General features: G+C 49.5%; 1 protein-coding gene across 7 annotated transcripts in view; it reads left to right on the top strand.

Moving 5' to 3' along the window:
* The window catches only part of Cv-c (RhoGTPase activating protein), a 405,466-nt gene that overhangs the window by 324,775 nt on the left and 59,684 nt on the right, over positions 1-21,007 (top strand). For all 7 annotated transcript variants that reach the window (XM_077702628.1, XM_077702633.1, XM_077702632.1 and 4 more), the window contains one exon: positions 16,383-16,454. In XM_077702628.1, coding sequence (XP_077558754.1) covers positions 16,383-16,454 — 72 coding nt within the window. The remainder of the gene's footprint in view (positions 1-16,382; positions 16,455-21,007) is intronic.

Genomic DNA, 21,007 nt, shown 5'->3' on the forward strand with positions numbered 1-21,007 from the left:
CATGCTCATTAGCGCGTGCAAAGTTACACAGTTTACAGACAGGATGCGGTTGGCGCTTGAGAGCGTTGCCATGTCCTTCGTTTAATGCTTCTCGGACGTGTAATTAATGCATGCTGCTGATGGCCTTGAAGTAGCCGGCCCGATATCTTCCGGCCCGGAAGCGTGCCTTCGACGATGACCAAGTGGAGAAAATTCCCGGAAACACACATCCGTCGATGCTCACCAAACACGTTAATTCGCCTAAAAGTTACTTCGGGGCTTTTAACGCATGCATAATAAATGTTACTTCTTCGTTGTGTCAAGCACCAGCATTCACAAAAAACCCGCATGTTCGTGCCAAATGTGCCGTTGGGGAAGGTAGATTAGTTCCCATTGATTGATTGATTGATTGATTGATTGATTGATTGATTGATTGATTGAGTGAGTGAGTGAGTGAGTGAGTGAGTGAGTGAGTGAGTGAGTGAGTGAGTGAGTGAGTGAGTGAGTGAGTGAGTGAGTGAGTGAGTGAGTGATTGATTGTGGCATCCCCTTCATGTTGGAATGGTGGGACGTCCCATCACCCCAAGCTAATTTGTCATCACACCGCGCTCGTCGCCTTTTTGGAGTGTAGTTTGGTCGTGGAACTCGTCTGCCTAGAGATTGCTGCTGAACAACTGAAACAAGAAGAAAGCTGCCATCTCCACTCATATGCTTGCCTTTGCTGTCGGATCTCTGCCTGGAGAAGGTGTGCTCCGTGCGTCTTTGAAGCGCATTTCCTCCGTCATCTCCGCCATCAAACTTTCCCCGCTACATGGTCCCACCTCGGACGGCCATAACGGAGTCTTCCAGCTGCGGTTACACATCCTCTGACCGGCGCTGACGTCAGCGCTATTTGTCAGCAGCACGCCGACGCAGACCTTGACGCCGCGCAGCGAGGTGTAATAACCTACAAGTGCGCGGACAAGCTGCGCGCACCGTTCATCTCGCCTGTCCCTGTCGGCCCGTTTCAAGGGCAGCGATCACAAAACCGGATGGCGGTTGCGTCCCGAGCGTGTGTTGTGGCCCTTTTATAACGGCATCATATCTCCAAACGCTCTCGGCCCGTTCCTCGCCTCCTGAGACGTTAGGGCCCGCTGCGCTGACCTTTCGACGGCGGCTCCTACGCGCCGATTGAAATTGAAATGTTACCTTCGGATTGTCGGTGGCCGTTCGGAAATTCGGCTTTATCTATGCGTTTGCGGCGGTGGAATCCGCGCGGCCATTATCGAACAAGATTTCGATCTCGGCCCCACTCTTCGTTTACCGTCGCCTGCTTTCGGGGTGTTGAATAGTGTATGAGCCCCTGAGACAGATGTAGGCATTGATCGGGGAACGTTTTGTAACCCGCGCGCAACGCACGACCTCGTCCTCCTCCGCCGGGCCCGAAGAACTTTGAATGCCTTCCAGACGCCCCGTGTGGCCTGTTTCACGCTGCCCCGTCATTCGCGCCATTTCACTCGGCGCATATGAGTTTACGCGTGAGCACAATTCTAATAACCACGTTACGTAGACGGAGCGCAGCTGATCGTTCGGGGGCTACGCCTTTGTTGTTTGGAATTCTTATTCTACTTGAGCAGACCTATACGTTATTGACAAAACAAGAAATGTAAAATTCATTGTTTGCCGTAGTTTATCTTTCCTACTGTGTTTAAGCCACCCTCATACTTGTATCGCTTCTTTGTTTTGTGCCGTCTTCTTCGGCGGTACTTTGATGATGTTTTGATATCGTCGAAACAGCTGTCAGAGATGTTTTTTTTTTCTTGCAGGTATTCCTATATTTACTACGGTTATATACATAATTACAAAAGAGATATATACCGGTTGGCAGTCAATAATGCCTCGGAAAGCAAAGGGGAGAATGCGGTAGGTCATTGAAACAGATGAAGAATTTTTAAAGACAGAAAGAAAATGGAGAAAAAATGCCCGCCGGTTGGGATCCGAACTCACGACCTCCAGAATACGCATCTGGTTATCGCACCAGACGCGTATTCTGGAGGTCGTGAGTTCGGATCCCACCCGGTGGGCATTTTTTTCTCCACGTCGTTTCTGTCTTTCAAAATTCACCTGTTTCAATTACCTTCCGCATTCTCCCCTTTGCTTTCCGAGGCGTTCTTGGCTGCCAGCCTTTATTTCAGTCCTAATTCAACGAGCCCCTCATTTCCCATTCTGATTCGCTAATTACAGAAGACACACTGAAGAGGGGGGAAGCGTGATAAGTGATTGTCTAAAAAAACGCTTTCACGCCATCAATTTGTCATGTTTCCACATCTTCCTAAAACTAATTCAAACACTACGAGTGAAATGGACCTTGTCTATGGTTACGATAATTGAGCTATTTACAGTGACCGCGCGCACCGCTATAGAAACTTTAAAAATCGCAGCTTGCACACATTTGTTAACGTGGGAGCAACAACAGGCCTTATGAGCCATTTAAGGAGTAACACACGCGTAAACACTGACCGCACGTCAGAGAACCACACGTACGGATTGCTTGGTTCATTTTTATTCCCGCTTTCATATTATGCGCAGTCCGCGTGCTCCACACCATTGGCTATGAGCATAGGCTTGATGCTCTGGTCGTTTGAGTGATGTGCTCAAGAAAAGAAGAGTCAGTGAATGCCACCACACGAGGCACGAGTGGGCCGCGTAGAGAGTAGCCGGAGCTCATCAAAGTTCGGTGCACGCGCTCACAGGCCGGAACGATACTCAACGTGGTTGCCATCAGCTAATCAGCGAGCAACTTAAATGAGGCATCAAACAAAGCGTTCCGAAGAAGCGGTTCCTCGTCGTCGAAGTTTGGTCACTTCATGCTCGCAACTTTCCTTTCTCGGCTGCGGGCCCTCCGTCGTGTCGCGGCGCAATTGGGGAGAAGAGGGGGGAATCTCGCCACCTGTTCGCCGCTTTAAACGAAGCACGCGTGTCGACAAAGGGGGAAACGCGCGCCAGACGTGACATCCTTTGAAGTGCCGCGCTCCGCTCGGAACTAAAAGCGTGCACGCACCTCTTCGCTAGCGCGGAGGCTCTCAAAAGCTCCGAGTGAGGCAGCTGCGCACCTTGTTTCCTCTTCTTTCCTATTTTCCTTCGTTTGTTTCTTGTCGTTCGCTTCGCTCGCACACGGTGAACTTCGCCCCCGGTCTCAAGCAATGGGCCTGAGACCAGGGCTGGAAACTAAGGTCTATAAACTCACGTCCTCATCGCATCTCTTTTATTCCGCCCGGAATTGTTGGCGTTGCTCGCCGGTCTCAGGTAGTGCGCGCGGGTGGGCATTTCCGCCCGCATGCGGAAGTGTCCATTATCCCGTCGGGTAATGGACACGCACGTCGGGTATATAGATTCCTGATTTCACCCACTGTTTATTTACTTTTTAATCCGTATTGCGCTGTCATCACACTGTGGCCTTTGTGTTTGCGTTGTCGATCAATACTGACAAGAGCGTAATATTAGCGTACGACCGTGCTTATTACCCAAAGCTAGAGCGCGAGGGGACAGTGCGCAGGCTGTCTTCCGCGTGGGAGGCGTTGCTTGTGCCTGCTTCGCCGCGTTCGTGAAACTCGCCAGCTGCTGTGGGCGGTGATGAATGGAGAGAAGAAGCACTGGCACCCAGCGCGGAACCGCGTGCCGGGCGTCTCCATGCCAACGTAGTATATATGTGCTCGTGCGCGTCCCCATCGCGTGTTCGCTCCTGCCGACCTTTGGGTCCTTGCCTGACCCCGCCGCGTATTTATTCAAGCCTGCACGCCTCAAATCTTGTAGCCGTTCCCATCTCGGTGTTCAGGGCGGTTGTTCACGGTGCTCCGTTCTAAGCCTTGTTTACGACGGTGTAGATTCGTCACGGACGCCGAGCAACGGCGTATAGAAAGTCGACCTGACAGGTATGCGCGTTTTCGACGGAATGGGACACGGCTCGCGTGTATTATTGGAAAGGGAATCTCGATTTCACTGGCGCCTCTGCCTCGTCGTGGTCTCTGCTTTTTTTGCGAGCGCCTCTTCTTGATACCCAAATATCTGTTCGAGGGAACATTGCGAACAAATGGCAACTGAATTACGGACTTTGGCGCCTGATCGACGTGGGTGAACCTTTTAATGTTACAAAGCCTGCGCAGTTTTCATTTTCCGCTGTTTTATTCAAGTACGGTGATAATTCAGGCATGGCGACAGCTGGCGCCGAGCTTGAATTTTCGTCGCCGTGTTTGAACTCCGGCACGCAGGCACGTACGTGCCGAGTATACCCGCTCGTGTTGCCGAAGCTTCAGCAGCTCATTGGTGAACTACAGCTGGTTTAATTCGAGTGTTACTTCGACGTGCTCAATCTTAAACGCTAGATTTTGAAGGCTATTTTTCTAGCTTCTGTCCGCGCGTTTTCTTCTCTACATGGCACAAGTGGAGGACTCGGTAATATGTATCCAAAATTTCTAAGTAAGAATGGTCCCGAAAAAAAAAAGGTCCTTGAAAAATGGCCCCGTAAAACTGGTCGCAAGCTTTGTTTTCCATAGTAATAAGTGAAGAAGCAGTTTCACGGTACAAGTCTGGATTTTATTGTCGTGCCTTGATTAGAGGGATCCTAAAAGTGCATATTTATATCGCCGGCCAAGATATAGCTTTTTTTGCGTGTGCTTGGGAAGTCTTCAGTCTCGTTTTTCGGGGCATCGATACGTATGGCACTGTGTGAACACCTTTGTGATTCGTACACAGGTAATTACCAGATCACGTTCCCTCCTCCGTGAACACTCATGGGCAATAATGGTAACGATACTTTCTAACTTGAAATATTGAGCGTTGGGTCACCAGATAAATGTTCGGACGCCGCATTTTCTACTTAACTTTCCGCCCAAAATCTCTTACTGGATAAGCATCAGTTTTAAACGAGCATGCACCCGCGCCCGCTCTACCGTTCCCACCGATGGCTGTGCCCTCGCACAACACACAACCGAGCACTAGTGGGACTACATCAGCGTAAACACTAGGAAAAGGACTCTGTATGTGAACTTATTCGACGAAGTTTTTTTTTTTTTTTTTTTTTCTAGTCTCTTCTAATAGCGGCGTTGCACCAAGTAGGTGAGGCAGCACACCGTGTGCTGCGGTTTCAGCAAGTACATCGAGACACGCTTGCACCGCGGTGGCCGGCGCCAGGCCGGAGAGGTCTGGGCTGAGTGCCTCTTGACCTGTGAGCGAAAGTTCAACCGGTGAAGATCGAGCACTCATCGACCACCAACCGAACCGCACGCGCTCGAGTGCGAGCGCGTGCTCACCCTTGGCTGTTGCGCTCGCGCGGCCTGTACAGGGCGTCTGAGTCACCATCTCGACCACCTAAAGGCCGGCCGAACATTAGTTGGGTGCGGTAGTTGCTACTGCACATGCGAAGGCGGAGATTAGTGGTTTGCTTGTGCGCGTGTATGCATATAAACACCTTAGTTTCAAAAGGATAAGTATAGAGCCACTAGATGAGCGCTGCTTATTTAGTGGCTCCAGATAAATACATATGATGAGTCCACGCAGCGGAAGAAACGGAGTAGACGGGCGTCTGATTCTCTCGTACGTTGCTTTTTGGGGCCTTTTTTTAAAGACGATGGTCTTTCTTGGGCTACTTAAACCCAGAAACTTTGGTCTGTCTGTATGTCTGTTTGTCTGTCTGTCTGTGACCCGATTCAGCCACCCGGCCAAAGTAAAATGGATACACCGAAATGTAAACGTCTAAGCCCGGTTTATATGCTCATACTTGTCAAATTTGTTGAACAAGAACAAGACATTACGCAATTACGTAATGTTAGGAAATTACTGCACAAGGGGTATTTACAGTGTTCCTTTATTAAAAAAAATTATGAATGCTTGCTTTTTCGATGGCAAATTATATTCTACATCTACGGCAGAAAACCGGCACCTGCTGTTGCCCGCGCCACCTACTGGCGGCATATGAGAAATTACGCGGCAACAGCAACGAAAGGTTACACTAGCTAGGTTCCACGTTCTGCATGGAACGCACGTGGAGCACGGCAACGCGGTTCGATAAACCTTGAAGTCGGGCCGCCTCGATTCACGCGCGTCCGCCGTACTGCAGCGCCGGCATCGAGGAACCCGGCCTGTAGCAGTGGAACGTGGTGAATTCAAATCGCCTTGAGCAAACCTTTAGTGTGCTTACTTTGGGATGAGCGCGACGGAACAGGAACCGCATGAGAGGTGAGCGGGAAAGCAAAGGGGGCATTTCCTTGGCAAATGTCTACAAAGACTATCGTCTTTTGACGACATTTGCGACGAAAGGAGCAGATACGCGGCCAATTTGTTCATCTCGAAACAACTCGCTGAACAGAACGTTTTATCGCGCGCGATAATACGGGAAGCGTATATATAGTTGTACGCACGATCACTCTGCTTTCATGTGTGTTGCGCATGATCCACAAAGGTCGAGCACCACCATCCATTCTACGCATTGCCGAAAAATAAAAGAACCCCTATTTATTTGCCCGTATACTGAAGCGTCCCCTGTAATGCAAAGATCAAAGGGATTCCTTACTTCAAGGGCGAAATTTTAAGGCGCGCCCGCATCTTTCTCGAGGCGGCATGTGTGTGTGTGCTTGAACGGCGCTGTCGTGCCCTGGTTTAAGACGGGGCTCGCCCGGTGCTCGCCGGCCGAGACTCCGTGGCCTGCTTCCCCAGATCTCCCCTTTCCCCGCTTCGGCGCCCCGTTGTCCTACCTTTCTTCCCGTAGTCTGTGCCAAGAAGGACACGCGTCTTTTACGAGGCGCCCTTTTTCCCCGCTGCTGGCACTCGGACAGACTGTTTGCGTCGTCTTGTATCCGCACATAGAGGCGACGGCCGGCACGTGCCGCGCATCGTTTCGCTCCCGCCCCTTCGCTGTGCGCTCAGGGATGCGCGTAAACTGCGGAGCATTTCTACGCCAACATCTCGCGATTTCTCGCGTGGGATGTCGGGCATTGGACGCGTGATGAGAGGCAGGGGTCGCATTCCGTTTTCCACGGTAGTGAGCAGTGAGGTGAGAGCGGGATCATGATCCGCTTTTTTCCCGTTGCTGTGAGAGGGGCGCGACATTGAACTTCATTGTGGACGCTTCCGTTGCAGAGACTCCGTCGCTGTGTTACGAGCTGCATCTAGTGGTGTGAGCGTACTTGCGCGCTTGTTGCGTGCGTGCGTGCGTGCGTGAGTGAGTGAGTGAGTGAGTGAGTGAGTGAGTGAGTGAGTGAGTGAGTGAGTGAGTGAGTGAGTGAGAGAGAGAGATGAGGTAAGGGGGTGAGGGAGGGAAGGAATTTTCTTGTTTGCACAGCGAATGACGTCTCCCTTTTATTCCACTAAATTTTACCTACGGCTAAGGTATGAAATAATTGACATAAAAGAAAACCAGGTTTGCTGATTTAATTCGCACATCGAACGTTGTTTAACTTTTTTTTTCTTCGGAGATACAAAGCACATCGTGTAACGCAAGCCTGTCTCTACATGCAGTGATGCTCTCCACGTACTGCTGGCGCTGCTTTGAGAGAGAGAGAGAGAGAGAGAGAGAGAGAGAGAGAGAGAGAGAGAGAGAGAGAGAGAGAGAGAGAGAGAGAGAGAGAGAGAGAGAGAGAGAGAGAGAGAGAGAGAGAGAGAGAGAGAGAGAGAGAGAGAGAGAGAGAGAGAGAGAGAGAGAGAGAGAGAGAGAGAGAGAGAGAGAGAGAGAGAGAGAGAGAGAAACACCGCTTGCTCGCTGCGATCTACGACAAGCCTGCATGTGTTCTCTTGCTGCGGAGCTGAAATATACGGGGCAATTCGAGTGCCCCATAAAAGTAATTGAGGCCATCCGTTGAGTGAATGGGACTCGAATGAGCACGCCCCCTGCCCTTGCCGTGAGCAAGGTATAAAAGGGGAATGTGCGGTATCGTTATTCGCCCATGTTGCAGTACTGCGATTCCTCGACTATCAATGCGATTGCGCAGATACGCTTAACAGGCCATTGGTGGCAGTTTTGATGCACGGAATGGATTTCGACCCGGCCCCTTGAAAAGCGATTGGCATGTTTAGGTTGGTCTGTCTGAACATTTTGTTGCTTGCGTATCATTGAAGGGCGTCTTGAAGGCTGCGTAAGTTGCGTCATTGTGCGTGCATTAGTCCTTTATACATCACACCAGTGATGTGGCACCTCCCGGAGGTTTGCAATGGTTTTACGGAGTGTCCTGCAATGTTCGCTGTCTTAGCCCTACAGTTACGCCGGAATAACATGCGAAATACGGCCGTCCCGCAACGACTTGCCTGCACAGCATCCCATATTTTCGCTCTTAGGTGTAGTTTTGTAATCGCCATTGGGCGTAGTTTTATAACCGACATTATATTCAGTTGTCGCATTTGGCAGGCTAAGCTAACTGGGCTATATAGCGACGCAGTCTAGAGCGCAACAGCATCAACATTTAATGTTTATGTCATGTCATCACTTAAGAAGCAAAAGCGACCTCGCAAGCTGACAGAAGAAGTAAAGGAGAAAAACACTTGCCCTGTTGTTGTTTAGCTTTGCTTCCGACGCTCTGGCGTCAACTTTTTTGTTTCGCTATAAAAGTATTTTGCGAGGGTTCAACCCGAAATGTCAAGGGCGGTGGTCGCTCGCTGAAACATTTCTTGTTATGCTTGCGGCTGCTTGAAAAGGTCGCGAGTGGCGTGTATTTTATACTCGATTGCAGGTGTAGCAAGTGCCGGCAAACAAGCAAAGCTACTGTCGCACATAAATTTCGTGCCGAAACGTAGGATCGCGGGCTCGACACGGCGAAGACGAGTTTTCACTTCTGCAGTTTGTGTAGCGGCATCCCTCCTGAAGGACAGCGCATCACGGAGAGGTATCGATTCCGGCGGCAGTGGCGTTATGACGGGAGTGCTATAAGCGGTCGCATGGTAGTTACGGCACTATACCCATATACCTGAGCACCTTTTTGTCGCGCCGTTTGCTTCTTTTTGCGCGGAGTAATCGAGGCCCCAAGTGCCAGCTGAGCAGACAGCTGGTACCAGCTGGGCAGACAAGAACGGTTTTAAACTTTACCCAGAAAAAAGCACCTGTGTTGTCTTCTCCAGGAAGCGTGAGATCCATCCGGACCCAGACATTACCGCTAATGGCGTATCGATTCCTGTGAGGAAGGAACACAAGTTTTTAGGTGTGGTGTTGGATGAAAAGCTTACGTTCATCCCTCGCATTAAACAATTGAAACATAAATGTCTTAAGGCTTTCAACATTCTTAAAATCTTGTCCCACCAGTCCTATGGAACGGACAAGCAACTCCTGTTACGTATCTTCACAAGCCTAGTGGGGTCTAGATTGGACTATGGGAGTGTTGTGTATGGGTCAGCCACGAAAACAGCACTTAAAATGCTCGACCCAGTGCTTCACTTGGGGCTTCGCCTCTCTTGTGGCGCATTCCGTACGAGCCCTGTACAGTCTTTACGCAGAGTGTGACAAATGGTGCTTATCACACCAGCGAACCTATGTTTACTTGTTATATGCCTCTAAAATTTCATCAATGGGCAACCATCCATTTAAACCGGTTTTTAATGATACATCCACATCACAGCTCTGTTTAAATCGCCCATCCATTCCTGTTCCGTTCTCGCAGAGAGTGAGGGACGAGGTCACTATTCATGAGGTCTCCTTTTTAGACACATTCAAGTCATCTCACACTGATCTTGTAGCACCATGGCATCTTCGTCCTGTTGCATGTGACTTGTCTTTCTTAAAATACAATAAGAACAGGACACCAAGAAGTGGGATTTTGCAGCATTTCATGTATGTGCAGGACAAATACAGGGCTGCAGAGTTTTTCAGCGATGCATCTAAAACGTTCACTGCAGTCTCTTGTGCTGCGCATGGACCCAATTTTGAAGCATCTAGAACCATGAATGTAAAGGCAAGTATATTTACGGCAGAGGCATATGGCATTTTTCTGGTTATAAGTCACATAGTTGAACATCATATTTCTAAATCCATTATCTATACAGATTCGCTGAGCGTCGTCCGTTCATTATCATCGGGAAAGTCATCGAAAAACCATGTCGTTAATCTTGTCCTCAAATCATTTATGCTAGCTTATTCGTCAAACCTTGGGGTGACTCTGTGTTGGGTGCCAGGCCACTGCGGCATTGCCGGAAATGAACTGGCCGATGAAATGGCCGCCAGTGCTGCACTCCGAAACACAGTAGACTTAACAACAGTACCTTACACAGACCTCAAGCCACACATAAGACAGCAACTCCGTAAAACTTGGCAAGCAGACTGGAGCGAACAGTCAGACAACAAGTTACACGTAATAAAACCACACTTGGGACAATACACTACTGACTCACACAACAGGCACATTGAAGTTACCTTAGCTAGGTTACGGATAGGCCATACGCATGTAACACACTCGCACCTGCTCACGGGATCTCCAAGACCCTTGTGTAGCAGGTGTGGGGAGGGCCTATCCGTGATACACATCCTCATTCAATGCAAGGCACTCGACATTACACGACGCAAACACTTCAGAGAACTTTACAGACAACATATTCCATTACATCCTTCATACTTTTTAGGAGACGATGCCATGTTTTCTGTCCAGCGCACCTTCAAGTTTCTTTCAGAAGTTCAATTCTTACAGCTCATCTCATACAACCCATAGTTTTACCCCTGGTCCTATACACCAGCCACCTCTTTTTTTTTTTTTTTTAATCACTCTTGGTCTTCATCCTGGCCCTTTACACCAGCCGTGCTCATAGTCTTTAATTGATTTTATTCGTGTTCCCACTAACCTTTTAGTTGTCACCAATTCATCAAACCACTTTCTTGGCGCTCTTTGCCCTAGCTGGCCTTGCGCCATTAACCTTCAGACATCATCATCAATCGAGGTCCCAAGTATTGCAGGGGGCGACGTGATTTCACAACACGTCCCTGGTACCCAGTCCTCGGAAAAGGGGGCGAACGGAAATCGGAACCAATAAGTGCGCTCCGGAGCACCCCATTCCCGCTGCCCCTGGCTGTACGCGTGAGAAGACAGACGCCAACGCCCTATAGGTTTCAATGCATCGCTTATGTGCCCATGGCAAGTGAACGAGTTTCAGTACCCTTGGAGAAGCGTCAGAATTCATGTCAGTTCGCTACGGAGGCATGATACCAGTGCCAGGTGACCGTTGGAATTTAAAGAGGCTGTATTAGCAGCTTAAGCCTTTGTGTCTACGTGGTGTTGCTCGAACCACCGGTTGTTGGCGCTCTCTCCCGGCTCGCGAAAACCCAGTCTCTCCTTGATACCTCGATCTCGCAGTAACAAGCATCAGATGACTCTACCGCCGTTTTCATTTCGTGTGTGCATAGTTGGGTGTTTTCCGTTCTTCCCTGTTTACCTGCACTCGTGTAGGGCTATATATAGTAGCGGAGAGAGGCGGATACGAAATGAAACAAAGTAGAGGAAAATTGAGTTAATGCGTTCTCGTCTAATGCGTTCCCGAATGGTTCTATGCTCCGTCCGCTGAATACAGCCGTTCGTGTTGAAAACATCCCAGCAGCGTACTCGGTGTTAGTGGGAAGAACTGGCACCGCTGGGAAACGTTAATGCGCCGTCCCCCGAAGCGGAATTTCAGGACGGCTTAGTGGACGAAATGGATGCCAGCGAGTTGTTACCCGAATTTCCTACCCGGTAACTTTGTCATCTAACGACCTAGCTAAGTGGGCGTAACCTTTACCTTACGTGAATATTGCAATTGCGGAAGCCACATTGGGCGCTTTATTCGTTTTGCGTTGCGGGCATTCTTTTAGTGTGCATGCTCACTCAACGTAAAAAAAAAAGAAGAAAAAAACACCTGTGGTTGTTTTTTCTGTCATAGAAATCGGTAAAACCCGAAAGTGAAATGCGCAGCGAAATCTGCAGCTGAGCATGGTTTGCGGGTCGGCGGCTGTCTTGTGGGTGTGCTTGACGAGCGACGTCCTGCTGGCGGGTCGCTTCGGCAAAGGTGTACTGGCGTCATTTCCGTGACAGACGTGACGTTAATGAAATCTTGGGGTGTCGCGGCACAAAACAATTTCATGTTAACATATAAAACCTGAAAACGAACAACCTTAAGTATAACGTACTCTTTAGTACTAAAGGTTGCTTCCCCGCAAGAAGACCGTGTGTGCAGGGGTGCACCCTTTACAGACCGCTTGCTTCGTTGTATTGGCGTCACTTCCATGACGGATATGACGTCAGCGAAATCTCCGTGTATCCGGGAATAAAACACATTCGTGTTAAAAAAAAGAAAGCTGCAAACAGAAAGGCGTGAACACAATTCACTGCAACCATAGAGGTCGCGTGATGCGTTGCGCTGTTAGCAACCAAGCCGCCATTTTCCTCGCTGCAATGCCTGTGACATCGTCACTTTGCAGCAGCGGGAACTCACCTCAGCAAATTCCCGAGCTCAAACAACTACGGCATAAAGACGCAACACGTCTACAGAGACAAGCCCGTTGTGGAAACACCTTGCGTTGGTGGGCCACGTCCGAGCGTCTCGCCTTCTCCCAGAAGCCGGCCTTGAGTTCGCGGAATGCGGCGCTGACGAGGCTTTGACTCATTTTGTGTGCCGTTGTTTCTCTCGCGACTTGCCCCGCCCGGCCGTGCGAAGCGAGCGAATAGCGCTGTTTGTCTGTGGCACCCCGAAGAGTAAGAAATGGGCCGGTGCGAACGAGTTGTCTGGGGAAAGATACGATCCGTCGGAAACCAATTCAGCGAAAGGGCCCTTGCCGACGACGACGACGTTCGGAGCACGAGCGCGAGCGAAACCGCGGCGAAGTGAAAGTTGAAAGTTTATTTCCAGTAAAGCACATACAAATCTTTATCAAGGGAAATCGGGAAAAAGTTGCTCAATTGCAACTTGACGGGCAGTGTTTTTCTCAATCGGCGGGCAGCGTTTCCCGGGTAAGCGCGTTCTTGTGTCTTCCTGCGTTGGCGCTGCGCGCGCGTATAATGCTTCCACGGCAACCGCAAACACGGATGCGATTCCGTAATCCGCAAGACGACCGCTGACTCGGGGGGCCTTGCGCCCCCAGATAACGTCAGCAGGCCGCGCTAATCCCCGATGAAAGGTGGCCCACTTTGAGACGGCCCATGAATCATGGTGGCCGTGGTGGTCCATCTTTTATTCAGCTCGCGGTATAAGAAACGGGAGGCAGGAGCGAAAATACGCGGATCTCGAGGTATACGCGGGCTGCAAAGACGCGCAGAAAAGCGAGGGACATGCCTGGGCGGCCGCTATGCTGATCGGAACGTCCTTCCGCGTTGCGTCACATGCTGACACCGGTGCACTTCCCAGAAACCGAGCGTCCGCGCGATGGACGTGTACTGGGGGGGCGCTGTGCGGTGGAGCGTGCATTACGTATGTGAGAGGCTTTGAAACGATATCTCTGTCGACGGGAGCTACGTTCCGTAATTCGCCATTTATTTTTGTTTATCCGGAACAAACCGGTATACGGGCTTTCGCACGACGTTTTCTCGCTAGAAAAAAAAAAAAGTTTTGCCGTGTAGTTTTGTGTAGTTTTTTTTTTATCAATAGCTGTGGTATAGCTGCGGTGGACGGAATTTATTATAACGGATGATTTCGTCGAAGGTAAAATTCTGCGTTGCGGCGGTTGTAGTAATACCCATAAGCCGACAGATTTTTTTAAAGGGAAGATCTCTTGAATTCGTTTTAGTTGGTCGTTCTTTCAATGTTTTTGTTTCTTGAGAAGCCCGTTGGATTGAGTCGAGCCTGTCCAAAGTACGTAGCCTGGAAATGCAATGCTGATGCCCGGCACGCAATGAAATCAGCAAACTCTTCTCACCATGAATTTCTAGCACTCAGTTGTTCGGCCTTCGGCGAAGATTGATATTTTTTTCTTTTGCCCTCGAATAATATTGGCGAAATTTCTTTATCCCACTCCTCGAAAAACTGTCGTTTTGCTTTCCCGGGTCCACAAAATTGTCGTTGCTGTAAAGAGACAAAAAAAAAAAAACATTTGGATTCGGGTCGGAAGCAACTGCAGACGAGTGCAGACGAGTGGTCATGTGATAACGGAAAGTTACGCAGCATTTACAGAAGATCGAGGAAAGTTCTTCGGAAATTAACAGCTTGGCAGGCAGAGCTATTACGCCGTAGAAAAGAAACGCAGCAGTGAACAACGGTTGTTATCAGCTGTGGCCTTTGTTTTTTTTTTTTTTTTCCACGCAATAATTCTCAGCCCTGACTATCTAGACCCGTAGACTTTTGGAGGCCACGGAATGCAATCCTCATAGATGCACAATAACATCGCGGCTGGGCAAGGGTCTGCAGATATACATTTAAATGTCGTTTTCTCTCCCAAGTTGAGTTTAAAGGACATATTAGCTGCAATATACAGGCTCAAGTTTATGAATATCGGCGCGCGGAAAACGAATACGAAACAAGGAGACAAACAGGGAGCTGTGTTTGCCCTCTTTCTCTGCGCGCTCATTCTCTTAAAGGATGTATACCCACCAACTCGCTATTAAGTAAATGATGCGGCCTTGAACTAGAAATGTATCAGTTAGAACGTGGCAGGCACCGCTGGAGGTGCAACCTTGAATTCTTTTGAACGGATATAGATACCGTTTCTACCTGATGCCGGGAAAAAAGAGACGGGGAGAGATGTACCTATTCTTGTTTTGTTCCCTGTAGACACTCTAGAGCATGTCCCCACCCTCAGGCAGGCGATTTTACCACCGTGCGCGGGCACGTCTTAATATCCGAGGTCCCATGTTCGCGTTGCGTTTTGAAAGAGGAACGTGCGTTTGCTAACGAGGATCATATATCGCCCCATTGAGCAGCTCCCTCGTTATCCTTACACGAAAGAAAACGGACGCCTTTATCTTGAAAGACGGAAATTTGATCAGTGTCAAGGCTGCCCCAGTGGGCAACGCAAAGTAGGACGGCGCGTAACGTGGCCGGACGTTTCTTGCAGCCCCGGCGGGAGGCGCGCAGTGGTTTTGTCGTCCCAGGGAGCGCCCGAGTCCATTGTGGCGCGGAGGCACAATGGCGCATATTGTTCTCCGCTGCCGGGACAAACGCGATCCCTCGCCGCCGCATTGTGCCGCCGAATGACGAACGCCAAGAGGCATCGCGGGCCGCCCAGGGACGTCTGTCCTGGGGACTCGGCGATGTGATGGCCAGCCGTCGCTGAGACTGCGCGCAGCACGCGATGAGGTTCGGCGCGTTCCCGTTTTCCTTCCCTTGCAGGCGATTCCTGACGGATGATAGTATAGCGGCCGGCCCGATTACTACTCGCGCCTACCTGTTCCCAACGTCTACGGCGTAGACGCCGACTGTCGCGCCAAGATAGATGATCGGGGTGCCGCACTGGGTGCCGTAAGCTCCGTTGTGATTGATGGGTGGCAGTGGCGGCGGTTTTCGCTTGGCTGCGGATCGTCGCCAGCGAATATTTTACGCTGGCTTAGAACCAGAACTGATGACGCGGCTGAGCTATGTAGTTCCCTCGCGCGCGTTATCTGACCAGTGAGTGGAGAACGTATGCGTTTCTTCAAGGCCCGCGTGTATAATTTCTATTCGACCCTTGAACGCGCACGTCCCCTTGGCGGGCCACACGGGAAGGCGTTGGCTTCGCAACCCTTTTCAACGACACTCTTCGTGACGGTATACGCCGAAGTGGCAGGGTATTTCTCGCCAGCACTTACACTTATGCCGAAGACTACGTAGGACAAACCGATAGTTATTTAAATGCGTAGAGTTCGCGAGCTCAGAAATGAGTGCGCATTAACGAACCAATGTGTGCGTTAAGTGTGCAAACCAATGGAGCTGCGCACTGTGACACCTGCGGTTACTATCTTGGCTGGCGAAACTGGTGAGCGTATGTGACTGCGAGCTTTCGGTAGCCCTCGTTTAAAAAGAAGCGGCATCGATAGCGGACCGTAGACGACAAGTACGTCAACCCGAAAGGTACTACACTAGAAAAAAATTGCGAAAACACCTTTATAAAATCTAATAACGAAAAACCGTACTAATTCACGAATTGAATATACCGTACTACGCGATGCTGTTTACAACCTGGCGACGTGCATTGTGGGTAACGAAAGGCTACAGTTGCGCCCGACTCTTGGAAGCGTCGTTATTGGCACTTTATCTATGCCAATTAAGCAGTGCTCGACAGTTTCGCCGCACGTGACTAACTGAGCCGGGAGGGTGGATTGCACTAGCGTCACTAAATAAAGGCTTCGCTAGATTACACCGGGCCCCCGCGCCATTCGTTCATTCTCCGTCTACGCAAATGTGTGTGTCGCCGGCAGTGCTTGGAATGAGGGATAATTAGCCTAATTCGCTTCAATTCGCCTGCCAGCACGTGCTGATGTAATCTTCTAACTTTTCCTTTCGCTTTTTTCTTCTCTTTGCAGAAGTGGAAGCCGTCCACGCTTGCGAATGGCTGCGACAGGCCGGTTTCCCGCAGTACGTGCAGATGTACGAAGGTGAGTCATTTTTGGCACTGCGGTGGGCGACTTCTTCGACCCAGCAACGAGGAAATTCATACCCTGTATCTGTATAGCCACAATTCTGTCTGCCTTCTCTTCTTTTTTTCTCAGCTGTTGGCGGCTCGCTAGTTCAGTTATTGGCAGTGACGGGATTTCGCCCGACTAGCAATATTTTTCGCCTATCCGCTGCTCAAAGCGCTCGGGCTGCCCGTCGAGCCTTTTACCCCGCTTTCAAACTGCGCTTTATATGAAGGCGTGGAAGTCACAATCGCGTGTTGCCGTTAAAGCCTGCCTTGACAGCTTCAGAAAGCGTGCAGGAAGAGGATGGGAGTGCCAGCATAAGAGCGCAACGTTTGATGCAACCCGGGGGAGCGTATTGATGCATTCCGACCTATACGGGCGCACGCGTCTGCCACCGTCCCTGAATACCCAACGAGTGAGAAAGCCCGGCCATTAGCGCGACGCGTCTTTCAAACTGTCTGGCTCTCGCTCGCGTGTGTGTCGCGCGCTTATTCGAAATTAATGAGACACGATTTTGTCATCTATTTGTTTTTAGAGCGAGCTCTTTTTGGAGTTATAATGAAGCTGTAGACGTGAAACACCCGAAGCGCGTGCTACGCAGTTTGAGGCTTTACTTTTGTTTGTTGTTTGGAAGAGACGCTGCGATAGACAACCCCGTGCTGCGCGACGAAGTAAAGTTGGTAAAAAAAAAAGTTGCTTCGCAGTTGGGCGGCGTTTCTGTACAAAGTGACACTAGACATGAAAAATGTCTTTTTTTTATCGCGTGCTGCTAAATTGTGTAAAAAGGAAAGGGAAAGGTTAGGGTTGAGTTAGGCATGTACAGTTATTTTTTGAATATTTTTAAACGCTTTAATGCGTGCCCAGCCTGAGCTCTTCGAAATAAAGTGAACTTGGACTGAAAAGGAACTGGGGCCCGCTGAGCGGTCGGCTCGCGATCGCGGGCTGCCGTAAAGCCCTTGACAGCATCGAAAGTTGCAGGCTTAGCTGAATAGGGAAGCGAGGCGGGAAAAAGAATCAACGGTCGAGCAACCTAAAGGTGCCTGACCTTTACGGTGCTCTCTTTATAATTAGCCCCGCGTGCGTGCTGCCTATTCGCGCACTCACGAGGATTACACGCAGTTACATACACGTACTATTGAAAATCGCTCGAAGCGCGAGGGATGGTGGCACTGCCAGCTGCAAAAGTGCAGCAAAAAAGACGAGATCCGGAGTTGAGCGGGCGCCCTTCACGTTACCTGCCTGTAGGATTGAGTTGTCCCTGGAGGGATGGGAAAGAAGCTCAGCGGGAGGACGACCTGAGAGACTCGTACCCGATTTAGACCTTGTGCATTCGACGGAAGCATTCTGCTAAAGCATCCCGCTATCTGGCTGGCATAGCGCTCATGAGAGACGAATGGAGGAATCTGCGAATAAGTTGACATATGCGATAACCATTACCACCACCAATTACGTCCTCTTCCTCCTCCTCCTCATTTTCTTTTTCTGCTTCTTCTTTTTCTTTTCTTTATTTTTCTCCCTCTTCTTATTTTACTCATTCTTATTTTACTCATTTTTCTCATTCTTCTTGTTTTTCCTTTCTTCTCCTTCTTTTTCTCCTTCCTCTTCTTTTTATTCTTCTTCTTCACCACAACCACCACCACCAGCACGTTCTTTTTCTCCCAACAAAAGATGAAGAGGGGGGAGGGGGGAGGGTGTACCGAAATTATGCCAGTGAAAATAGTTTGGTCTGCGGATGATTTCCCGGAGTTGGCGACCCGCCGTGGTGGCTCAGTGGCTAAGGCGTTGCGCTGCTGAGCACGAGGTCGCGGGTTCGATTACCGGCCGCGGCGGCCGCTTGTCTGATGGAGGGGAAAAGCAAAAACGCCCGTGTGTACGAGATTTCGGCGCACGTTAAAGATCCCCAGGTGGTCAAAATTAATCCGGAGCCCTCCACTACGGCGCGCCTCGTCGCCTGCGTTGCGTCTGCGCGTTAAACCCTACAATCATCATCCCGGAGTTGGCGTGTCTACACACCAGAATGCTATAACGTGATCCTGGCTGACATGACGATTAGTGATTGCGATTTCCGATCTGCGTGGCACGGGACTTTCTATGCAGTCCGCTATTTCGAGCCAAACTGACGTCTCCTGCTTCACTAGTTCTAGTTTCCTTTCGCGGTCACGTCGAACTTGCGTTAGAAATAGAAACCTAAAGACATCAGTGGGAATATGAACTAAGCCAGTGGTAGCTATTTTGGGGCAAGGCCCTAGACGGCATTAGTTTACTGCTAAAGATAGGTGACCTTTTACGGAAATGCAGCCATACAGAAGGACACAAAGGAAATCTTTCCGAGAAAACTACATCCTTATTCCTATTGCGAGCTATGTCGCGTGTGCAACGGGCCGTGATTGACCCACTGTTATGCGTATGGAAGATTTAGTATCTTTCGTAGAAAGGGCCTTTATCTAGCTCGGGGCTCTGTGTTCTTCACAGCCCAGGGACTTCTTCAGTGCCTGCCGCGAAAATAGCGAATTTGAAATCGGCAAAGGACCTCTCAGATGTTGGGTTAAATATATATTTTTTTTTTTTTACGGGAAGAAAGAAAAAAAAAACTGTCTTTCATGCCGCTGATCTACCAGAGATCAGGAAAGCGTAGTCTGCTATGAGAAAAAGTTTACGTATACCCCTTTTTGGTGAATAGAAGCCCACATGAACGAACGCTGCGCGGGGTACTTGAAGTTTAACGTGCGCCCGCACAAACACATAAGCACACAAACGATTGTTTGTTTGCGTGCACAGCCGGCAAACAAGCGCGCACCGTTGAATTCGTGTGTTTAGGTATTTCAGGTTCTCCTCCTTTTAAAGGGCGAGCCCGATAAAACGTCGGGGCTGATAAAGATTTCGGCAAAACATGTTTTGCAACATGCACCCCTGCTATCGAAACACTGCTCGGCAAGCACTTGACTGGTTTTATACCCGATTCTCCTTTTTTTCCTCCTTTTTAAAATATTCAACAGATAAATATTATGGAGAACCCGTGTTCCCATCCTGAGCGCCCCACTACATTTACGGCGTGCTCAAGTGGCGTTGGCAGGAGAGACTTACGCGAATTTCGCGCCCAACCATCAGCTCCTGAAGCTCGTCTTAATAAAGTTTTCACTCATTAACTCTAGAATATATCGCTGATGATGACAGTGATGTATCAAATTACCGAAACGCAAACTCAGAAACCCGAGTAATTATTCGAAAACTGCGATATGTTTTTCGAAAAGCGCGTATTGTATTTGAAGTGGATCTGGCAGCTCCCTCGCTGCCAATTTCTGCCAGACCGCTTTACGGTGATGAATCCCATGGGCTCGTCCGGTCTTGTGGGATGCGTTAAAACTGTCCCGGCTGGAATAATTGGTCGGTCTTTATCGAAGAGCGGTAGTGTTTACTTCAGCATAGTAAAAGCGTATAGAGCGTAGTTATAAGCATCGACGTGTTGTCTCTGCCATGTTTGCATACTGCCTGTGGCCCAAGCTAAAATTCGTTCTAAATTTCGAACTTTACGCGGGATCGCAGCAGGAGTTCGGGCATGGCAGGTACTCTTATTGTCTAGTATGCTTTAGGGCCGATATGCAGACCCTCCACACAAGCGCCGTGACGAGACGTTGTTTGTTAAGCTGAATTACGCATCTGCGCATCTGCTTGATTGGGGCGAAGTGTTTGCGTTTATTTGAGGTCGATACTGCGGGGACGCGCCCTGTTGTGCTAATTGAATTTCTTAAACCGTCGGGACCGCTTAAGCCGGGGCCACGGACGCTCTGCGAGTTGTCCCTTTCGGCAAATATTGAACGACGCTAGGATCGACTGACTGATTGCATTGCATGCGCTGGTTTGTAGGTATACAGAACGTCGAATGATTGGTGAAGAGTGTTTCGTTCGATTTGATTTGCAGTTCGCGTTCGCAGTTTGGAGTATTGAAGTTTTCAAAGGGGGGAAGGAGGGAGAATCGCGCATCTCCGGCATGCCGGCATGCGCTTACATGCCGGTGCAGGTTTACTAAGAAAAAAAAAATCAAGCATAGAACTTTTCAAAGCTGGAGCTGCCCAACTCTGGTTCGTGGGAAAATTTAAAAGAATGTGCATGAGCGCGCGCGCACACAAATACATGCCCGCATTCTGTCCATCCAAGGACCGATTGTGTTGAAATAACGTAATCCGGCATTGAACAAGCGGGAAAATGATACCTGTCAGGAGCGTTATGACTGAGAGGGTAATTTTTGCCTCGCGGATATGTTTGCAGGGCGGGACCTACCTTTAGTTAAGCTGCTATCCCTCAGCATGTCCGACGAGCGTCCCTCGAGTGTCCGACGAGGGATTGCAGCCCCCCCCCCCTCCCCCCCTTCCAAGAAAGAAAAAAGAAAAAGAGATGCCTGTCTGGATTATGTAGAAAACCACATTTTCTCTGTGTCAGTGTTCTGTGTTTTCAATTCCTGAATCTTTCTAGCCATCTACCCATACCTTATGTATATTTGAATTTCATTATGTCGAGTATCGAAGTAAATA

The sequence above is a fragment of the Haemaphysalis longicornis genome, unplaced genomic scaffold, assembly GCF_048455015.1.
Source record: "Haemaphysalis longicornis isolate Haplotype H1 unplaced genomic scaffold, Haemaphysalis longicornis Haplotype H1 scaffold_3, whole genome shotgun sequence".
In the NCBI taxonomy this organism is placed as follows: Eukaryota; Metazoa; Arthropoda; class Arachnida; order Ixodida; family Ixodidae; genus Haemaphysalis; species Haemaphysalis longicornis.